General features: G+C 34.7%; 1 protein-coding gene across 1 annotated transcript; it reads left to right on the top strand.

Moving 5' to 3' along the window:
* The first annotated feature begins 767 nt into the window (after window positions 1-767).
* Window positions 768-2,674, top strand: LOC126675368 (uncharacterized). The gene has a single exon (XM_050370001.2). The coding sequence runs from the start codon at window positions 987-989 to the stop codon at window positions 2,415-2,417; it is 1,431 nt and encodes a 476-aa protein (XP_050225958.1). The 5' UTR covers window positions 768-986; the 3' UTR covers window positions 2,418-2,674.
* Window positions 2,675-10,322: the final 7,648 nt, after the last annotated feature.

Here is a 10,322-nt window from a genome sequence, read left to right as displayed (position 1 = left end):
ACTCCCAAATTTTATCAAATTTTCACGATAACCTTTTTAAATTATTTCGCGAATATTGGCACCAAAAATATTCGCACGGGACTTATGAATTATTCTGCACCCAATTCTTAAGTTTAAATTATTCCCGCTAACTATATAAATATCCAAATTTGAAATCCTATTGCCACAATATACTTTTCGGGAGATTTATAAATTAAATTTATCTTTAAATTTAATTTACCTACTCCCATCCAATAAAATATTAGACACGTGACAATATTTTATCGCTTAAAATTCCGGGTTATTACACTATTTGAAATTATTTGAAATCTTTATAAATATTTTTTTAAAAAAGATTACAAAACTATGTTTTTGGAACTTTTTGAACCATTTATATCTGTTTTTAATGGATTTTTAATTAAAAAAAATAAACTAATAGTTTACCGTTTTTTATTTTTGGAGAAAGTTATGATCGCTAGATCTGAATTCGAAGCAAAATTTGAAGTGATTTGATTACGGATTAAAAATTCGAGCGGATCAGAAACTAAATTTGAAACTCGCAATAATATTTCAAAAAATAATGATATAATTAGAGAAATTAATTTGTTGAATTGTTATAAGCTGAAAATTATGATACATACAATAATTTTACAATGATCCACTTTAAAAAAATCATGAATGTATTATAAAAATAGTTTAATAAATTAATCATAATTAACATATTTATTTTTTAAAGAGAGTACATAATTTGACTTCTTGCCTTGACAGAAACCTTTACTTCCCCTTAATAATGGAAACATTTCCTTCACTTCAATCCTTTAGAAAGAAAGTGTATTTTCTCTCTCTCCAAACACCACTTAACCAACTCATCCTTCTCTTCTCACCTAATCATATTCAATACTCTTTGTCTTCCTCATTTCCCTCAATAATCTGCAATTTAAGATAGAGAAAAAAAAACATTCCAAACCAAAGAAAACATCAAGAAAAACAAAGAAACCCAAGAAAAGATGGATAATTTATTATGTGATGAATTGCTTCAAGAAATCTTCACAAGAATCACAAATTCATCATCCTCATCATCTTGTTTATCAGTTTGTTTAGTTTCTAAGAGATGGCTACACCTCTACAGAACCTCAAAAACCTCTCTATCTTTAAGGCTAAATCTTGAAAATTCAACAATTCAATCCTTATCTCCTTTTCTTGCCAACTACCCTTTTCTCTCTTCTATTTCTTTAATTCTCTCATCAGACCCCACTAAATCAACACCACCTTTCAATGATCATCTTCTCTTTATAGTTTCAAATTTATGTTCAAATCTTAAGCATCTCAGGTTCTTGACTGGTCCTGTCTCAACAAATTCCCTAATTTCCTTCTCTAATTCTTGTACCCTTCTCACCTCTCTTACTCTGTTTCTTGCTAGACCTCTTTACTTGAATTGGGTAGCCTATTTTTCTCATTTGAAGGACTTATCCATTCGAGTAATCTCCGTCGACGGGTCTGATCAGGTTCGGTTTGGGTCATCTGGGTTGTGTTTAGATCAAGAATTTGATGCAGAATTGGGGTTGGGGAGTCTGAATTTATCTGGGATTAGAAGGGGTGATTTAGGGTTTGGTTGGCTATGGAGGAATACCAAAAACCTCAAGAAATTGCAGCTTAAGAGCTGTGAAGGTGTTGGTGATGGAGGGTCATTTGTGTCATTTACTACTTGCTTAAAGGGTATTCAAGAAATGGAATTAAGAACTTGCAGAAGTATAATCCATGGAATTCTCCTGAGAATGGCTGAAAATTGTGAGTCTTTGAATTCTCTTTTAATTTATGATGGTGGTAGTAGAGAGGGTTTACTTCATTTTATAACTAATTGTAGATGTAATTTGCAAATTCTTGATCTTAGATTGCCTTTAGACCTTAACAATGATCATCTCTTAGCTATTGGTATGAATTTTAGAAATTTATCAATTCTTAGGCTTCAAAGCTGTTGTCTTGTTACTGGTGAAGGCTTAAAAGGCGTTGGGATCGGTATGAATTCATCAAATCTTGAAGAGTTGGCATTGATAAATTGTGATGTTGTTGAGAGAGAATCTGGATTGCTTGCAACATTAGGACAGAATTTGAGGAGATTAAGGAAATTGGATTTGTCTCATAATGAATTGTTGGTGGATAAGGAGATTATTTCTATGCTTGTGTCTTGCAATGGTTTGATTGAGTTGAAATTGAGAGGTTGTAGAAAAGTTAGTAGCTCGGCAATGGTATCAATGTTGAAGAATTGCAAGAATTTAGAGTTTGTTGATATTATGAATTGTTGTGGGATTGAAGTTGATGTTATTGAGATGTTTTTACTCAATTCATTGAGGTTGAGATGCATTCAAGTTGAGGAATGTAAGCTTTCTGATGCTGCTAAGAAATGGGCAGAACATAAGTTCATTCGACTTGTTGCTTAATACGAAAACATTGAAACGGAGATGCTGATTTGTTTATAAGAATAAGTTATTAGTATTAAGTTTCGGAATTTCAAAAGCATTTTCGAAGATGAAAATGAAATGATGAATTTATGACTCGAAAAGTTTTCGAGCAATATATGATGTACATATAAGTTATCTGTGTTTTACACAAACATTTTCTTGTAAATTGTTGCTGTTGTATAAATAAAAAGAGCTGGTTTTGCTCACTCCAAATAAAATCAAACTTTGTACAGAAAGTTATAATGTTTTCATAAAATAATGTATGTAAATGTAGTGGCTACAATCAATATTGAATCACTCATCTTTGGCCTAATGATTGATAAAAAAAACAAAAAACCATTTGTAATAAATTTAATTTTGATAATTTAAATTCAATTTTAAAAGTTTATTTTATTTTAATTAATTTGGCTGATGCTTCAATTCAACATATTTTTCTTGTATTTTAATGTTGAATAAAAAATTAATTAAACTATTTTTGAAATTAAATTAGAACTATTATTAATTTTTTTTTAAATAAGAACTTTAATTAATTTTAAAAATTAATTTTATGAAAAATTAAGAAATTTGACTTTTGCGTAACTGTAAAGAAAGATATATTGTTTTTGTTGATTTTTCTATTTCTGTTATAAAATAGTATGATTTTTTTTTTCAAACAGAGATATATATTGAAAAAACCAAGTTATACAGTAACAGTATCAGCTATGTTAAAAAAACTAATAGACACTAGAGAAAAGAATTCATAGTAGCTTTGACAGATTGAGCCAATAACTCGAAAGTACCAAAATTATCGATTTTATTTAATTTATTTGGTGATCAGGCTTTTCTTTGTTGTTAATTTTTTTGTCAACGAGAAATCTTCCGGCAATGTTTAGGTGGTACCCAAAATTTAACTTTTACCTAAAATTTTTCATGTTTGCTTAATTTGTCTCAAAACTCTCCTCCAAAATGAAATTATGCATGTGATAAGTTTTTAATGGCAGTCGGAATTTATTTCTCTTTACTTAAAAACTTGTAAAGTTTGCTTAATTTGGTTAAATACTCTCCTCCAAAATGAAATTCTGCATATGTGACAAGTTTTCAAAGTGAAACTAGTAAAATCCGGTTGGCACATGTCACAATTCGACTGTTACATATGCATATTGACTGGCAAAAACATATTTGAAAAAAAAAATACTTTTGTAACTAAAAATTTAAGAAAGACAAAATGGACTTATCTACCTACAATTATAGCCTTTTCACCAAATATACCATATTTTTTAAACTTTGCCAATGTGATATATCATTTATCCGATCTTTACCAAATGTACCCGGTGTTTAAGTATATTTAAGCATATTTGGCAAGATCCAAATGAGTCTTGGGTATATTTGATAAAATCCAAATGAACCTTGGGTAAGATTGGCAAAAATCGAATAAGTGATTGAGCGAATTGGCAAAATTCAAAGATCATGATATATTTAGCAAAAACACTATAGTTGTGGATTGATAAGTTGATTTTACCTAAAAAAAAGGTTAATGTCATAAAAATACACCAACTTTACACCTTTTCTCAATTTAATCACGTTCTTTAAAACTTCTCATAAACATACATCAACTTTCACTTTTTCCCAAATTCATACATGGTGCTGACGTGTCACTCATTCATTGGTTGAAAATGACTTACACCTCAGCAAATTGTAACAATGAATGCGTGCCACGTCAGCACCATGTATGAATTTGGAAAAAATTGAAAGTTGGTGTCACTACAAGGAATTATGTATTTGGCAACAAATTTTTTTGCAGCTAATTTTTTTTGCTGCTAAAAAACATTTTGCAGCATTAATTTTGAAATTTGCTGCCATTAGTTAAGTTATAACAGCATTTTACAACAAATTTTGTTACCAATTACTTAAGGCAACGTTTTATTAGCAGCAACATGCCACAATTTTTTTTGGGGTTAATTACATATAAAATCATGACCTTTGCACCAAGTTTCAAAAATAACATTACCTTTAAAACGTGTCAATTATACACACCACTTTTTTTTTTTTTTTTCAATTTCATCATGGGCACGTTTTTTGATGAAATTTTGCTGACTTGGACACCCGATGGATCCGCCACGTGTCATGTCACGTCAGTAAAAATGCCACTAAAAATCGCCGATGTTATTTTTGAAAAAAAATGAAAAGTGGTGTCTATAATTGACACGTTTCAAAGATTATGTTATTTTTGAAATTTGGCGCAAAGGTCATGATTTTTTTATGTAATTAACCTTTTTTTTGTTGCTATATGTTAATAGTGGCAATTTTAGCATTATTAGCAACAAAAATGTTTGCTGCTAATTCTAGTATTTCTTCTAGTGTGTATGTTTATGAGAAGTTTTAAAGTACATGATTAAATTGAGAAAACATGTAAAGTTGGTGAATTTTTATGCCATTACCCAAAAAAAAAAGCTACCAAAATATAAACAAAAACGATAATATGAATATCCTCATATTCAAGTACCCGAATTTATAGAGTTACTACTTCCACATTATACAAATGCAGTGATTATATATATAATCTTATGTTTTTCTATTTTGAGTCATTGTCCTAATATTGTGATTGTTAATGCTTGAGGTTTAGCCTAAATCAATTTTTCTTTTTGGGTGCGATATGTGCATCGAGATTTTACACCTAAAACCAAAGATCAATAGCAATGATGATTACCCATTAAACAAACAATTTCAATTATCTTGTGTCATTGACATGGATAGTATTTTTTAGGGAAAATTTACAAATTCTGTTGTAGTTATAAAAATTGAGATCTTTACATGTTTACCTATTTAAAGAAATAATTAGCAATGAATACATCACTTTAGTTCTCAGTTTTTTGAGGAAATGACTATATACATCCCAATAATAATTTCTTACACTCATTCTATAGTATTTATGTATTTTGATTAGTACATGAAGCAAGTGGAAGAAACTTTTTTGGAATGCATTTAGTCTTTGCCGTTTTTTTGGGAGTTATTTTTTTTATTCTATTGTTACTAAACTATATATTTTTTTTGATGAATAATAATTTTATAAAAAGCCACGAGAAATGGCAAAGAACTGAAGCTATAAGCTTTCGCACAAAAAGTGACTTACAAATAAGCACACTAGAGGCTTAGACAAAGAGCAACGGAACAAAAGAACAAACGATCAAACGTCCGAAAACAAAATACAACGTGGATTTCGAAAGAAATCCAGACCCGTATAGGGAAAACTCCTATTACAATTTTTAAACAAGAATACTGCCCTCATAAAACAGTTTAAAGTAACATCCTCAATATCCAAGTGAATGCTATCAAAAACCCTTATGTTTCTTGTTTTCCAAATTTCCCAAAGTAAAAGATATCCAAGAATTTGCAAAAGGTTCCCATATCGACTCATCGGAATAATGCTTTGCCACTGAATCAAGAAGTCCTTAAAAGAGAAAGGAGCAACCCAAACAACATCTAACTTCTTCAAAACACAACACCAAATACTCCGAGCAAAAGAACAGTGAATGAATAGATGAACTTGCGTTTCAAGAACCATACAAAGAGAACAAGAGGAATTATCGACCGATATGATGAGCCGTTTCGCCAAAAAATCAAGGGTAGGAACTCTCTCATGAAGAGCAAGCCAAAGAAAGAATTTTACCCTTGGAGGAGCTTTGGAGTTCCACACGTGCTTGAACAGATTATAAACCTCCTGACTATCTAAACCCGCCATAGAATTCATGTTAGCAGCAATAGGGACGGTAACAGTATGCTGAGCAGTGTCAACTGAAGCAAACTGATCCGGAGCAACAGAAATGGTGACAGCCGCAAAAATGGTGACAGCAGCCGTAGAAACGTTAACAGCAGCTGAGCGTGGCTGTGCAGAAGCTACTGCGGATCGTGTGAGACTCGGAGAAACTGTTCTGGCAGCTAAAGCCTACATATTCACCGATGTCACTGAAGTGCTGATAGCAGCAGATCCCCAACGTAAATCAGCAGCAGGTGTGGGACGAAGGCCAGGAGAATGCAAAGCAGAATGCGAAACAGAAGAGGACCCTGAACCCAAAGAATTACTGCTCAAAAAATTACAGAAATCAGCAGATGTATACATCCCAGAAGTATTGTTCCATCTGACTTCATCTTCTCTATCACGGGTCCATTGTAGCTGGCTAAAAACAGTCAGAAGATTATTGAAAAGTAATGATTCATTGTCACGAAGTCTCCTGCGCTACCTCCAATTGCCTAACCAAATATTCTCAATAGACGCTTGTTTTTTATTGGAAAGGCTATATAAACGGGGAAATAAGGTATTAGCCAACCCAATGCCCGTCCAGTTGTCGTGCCACAGCGAGATAGAATCGCCTCTACCTACTTTGAACTTGACATTATCAATAAACACACCCCATCCTACCTCATCATTACAGTAGAATTTTCTAATGCCATTCCAAATAAAAGACATTTTCTTCGCGTCCCCAAGTATTAAAGAATTCCAGTCAAACACAAGAGAGCAACAAGAGGTAACAGTGAACCAAAGGGAATCACGGTTGGTAGTTCTAAGCTTCCAAACCCATTTAAAAAGAAGACTTTGGTTTCTAGTGCGAAGATTATAGAACCCCAAACCTCCATTTTCAAATTTCTGACACACAACTTTCCAAGCTACCTTACTCATCACACGGTTCGAAATATCGTCCTTCCAAAGGAAGCGAATCATATACGATTCTAACTTGTTCTGAACCAGCACAGGCATACCAAAGAGAGACATAAAGTAGACCGGAACGCTGAACATAACAGATTTGATAAGAACTAACCTGCTTGCTGGAGATAGCAGAGTACCTTTCCAAAGAGCGAGGCGCGATTTAAATTGCTCGATGACGTGATCCCAAGATCCTGAAGTCAGACTTCTATTAGCCAGAGGAAGACCCAAATATTTAATCGGGAATGAATCCACTTTACAACCAACAATTTGAGCTACCCGTAAAAGATCCCGCTCAGCAAGATTAACTCCCATAATCGAGCTTTTATGGTAGTAATTAATAGTCAAACCAGATATCATCTCAAAGCAACGAAGAACTCTAGTCAAGTTTTGAACCTGCGCAACATCATATGGAAGATACAAGATAGTATCATCCGCAAATTGAAGTATAGATATTGGTTCATGATCATCCAAGAACTTATATCCCTGCGTATACCCCTTCTCAGCTGATTTTTCCAGTAAACGCTTTAAGCCCTCAGCTGAGATAACAAATAAGTAAGGAGATATCGGATTTTGGATTCTTCAAAAGGAATAATAAGAGATCGCGCCTGCAACTCTGAAATTTTAGCAAAACCAAGACTTGTAATGTCATAGTTTACTTCTCCTTTCTTGTCAAAGAGGTTACTGTAGAAATCTCTGATATGGAACCGTAGGTCGGTCGGCTCCGAAAAAACATTATCATCAACAGAGATGGAAGCAATGTGGTTATTTCGAAAGTGAGCAGAAGCCGTGCTGTGAAAGAATTTGGTGTTTCTATCACCTTCCAAACACCATTTAACCCTCGATTTTTGAATCTAAAGCGACTCTACTCTCTTCTCCGCTTTCCAGAGATCAGCCTTTAGGGACGCTATCTCTGATCTGTCTTCCACGGTCAGCAAAGAGGTGTCGGCAACAACATCCCACCTGCTGATTTTATCTGAAAGCTCTCTTATAAGCTTATTTTGATCGCCAAACATCTCGCTATTCCAAACCTTGATCTTCTGGCAGAGATCTTTCAATCGTTGAACAAGATTTGTAGTATTGCAACAAACTGCTGCCCAACTTTCCGTAAGAAAGGTCTGAAAAGCATCATGTTCCCACCAAGCGTCCATAGAGCGGAAAGGCTTAGGGCCCCAGTCAACTCTGTTATCTGACCGAAAGTGGATGGGAGTATGATCAGAATGGCCACCAGATAGCGCAGACAAAGACATGTTAGGCCAATAGGAGCCCGTAGAACTAGATATTAGGCACATATCAATACGAGATCTGGAGAACGAGTTATGCCATGTAAATAGACGACCAACAAAGCTCAGATGATGCGTTAGATCGTTCCAAAGCTGTAGTCTCTCTGAAGCTAGATCACTTGCATAAATAAGAATGTGCCGAAACCAAGCATTATCATGAAAGAAATCCATTGAGATCCACCTGTCACCCTTACAAATAGAAATATTATGAAGTAAAACCGTATTCCAAATAATGATAAGACCGCCAGATGCTCCATTCGAAGCAACCCAATCAAAATTACAATCTAAATTTGGCCATAACTTTCTTATTAAAAAATCATCAACAAATTCCTTTTTCTACTCCACCAATCCAATGAAAAATAAGTTATAATCAGATACCATTTTCCAAATAAATAATTATTTTCTGGCATTTAAAAGACCACCTCGACAGTTCCAAGAAATAAAGCTAAAAGGCAAAGACATGGAGATAAAAAAAACCTTGAAGAAGCAACAAGAAGATCACTGTTCCAGACTATAGATTTTCTGGTGCAACTCCTGCATAATTGCTTCCTTTTTATCCAAGGAAAAAACCCCCAAGTCATAGCCAATCCTCCAAGTTTTAGTAGCCTCGTTCTCTGATGAAGATGAGACCGCATTTTCCTCTGCTATGGCTCCTATGATCCTGTTCCTGTTAGCAATGTTCCCATCAGATAGGTCATTAGCCGACTCGAGTTCAATTGAAGAACACGAATGAATGATTCCCAGGTAATCAACTTTCTTTATAAGACGCCCAGCTGAGATTTTGTGGTTGTTACTCCTTGAAAAAGCTGAATCCTGTGGAGTGCCAGATTGGTTTCCATGATTATTTGTCAACACGTTATGTTCCTTAAGACCGTTGGACGTTGCATGACCTGTTGAGGTTTCTTGCAAAACCGGCATCGACAACTGACCATTCGAAAAATCCCTGGAAGCAGCTGAGATTCCGTTGTGATCAGAAGATCTGGCTTCCCCATCTGCAATGCACAAGTTCTTCGATATAACTGTCGCATTACCTTCCCTATCATCAAAGTTGCAGGTTCTATCGATGTTACTCGTAGACAACGAAGGAGACTTGGCAACGTCCTCCTCAGTCGCCTCCAAAGTTTCATCAAATAAAACAGGTTCACTCGTTTCCACGGCATGAAATAAACTTGATGATCCACCAATAGATAGCTCCAAAGAGCAGTTAATAAAAGAGCAAGTTGATGAAACAAGAATAAGTGCTCTATCAAATCGTTTCTTTTCTACCACGTCGTGATGAACCCTCACCGTTTCACCAATCTGATCTCCTATTTCTGAAAAAATCACAGCAGACCACTGAGATAATGGTACACCAGTGATTAAAACCCAAACTAAACGCGTAAAAGTTTGATTGAAATCCTCAACCCAGGAAAATGATTGAAAGAAATCCAGTAGTGCAAGTTCTATGTTCAGCATAAATTCTTCCGTAGTAGACAAACTATCAAATGTTATGATCACCATGTTACTCCCGAAAAAAGCTACGTTTTGAAAGTTTGTATTATGTTTCTGAAGATAGATTTTGGCTTGTAGGACAGTACGCACGTCTGAAACCCTTGCCACGATGGATCTATCCAACCATTCGCTGTTTGCAGGAAGCATAGCAGATGGGATTGAGAAACGTAGGCTGCGTGGTTTTTCAGAGACCCTAGCTGAGTCAGGAACTGTGGCTGTTATTGCTGGTGTTGGCGTTAGAGCTTGCTTGAACGATCTGCTGTCTCTGAAAGCCGGGGTTGTAATTGTTCGTGCTGAAAAAACAGTCCTTGATTGAATAGAAATCGCATTCTTGGCCAACGTTCTTGGTTCTGGGAATTTTGATACAAAGGGACGCAATCTGAATTGACCGATGGAAATCATATTAAGTCGTTCGATAATCCAAGGCAAGGA

The sequence above is a fragment of the Mercurialis annua genome, linkage group LG3, assembly GCF_937616625.2.
Source record: "Mercurialis annua linkage group LG3, ddMerAnnu1.2, whole genome shotgun sequence".
NCBI classification, from domain to species: Eukaryota; Viridiplantae; Streptophyta; class Magnoliopsida; order Malpighiales; family Euphorbiaceae; genus Mercurialis; species Mercurialis annua.
The sequence above is the reverse complement of the archived record's forward strand: the minus strand, read 5'-3'. Positions and strand labels throughout refer to the sequence as shown.

Coding starts and splice junctions, on each gene's coding strand:
- LOC126675368 (XM_050370001.2), top strand. CDS start 987: ATGGATAATTTATTATGTGATGAATTGCTTCAAGAAATCTTCACAAGA.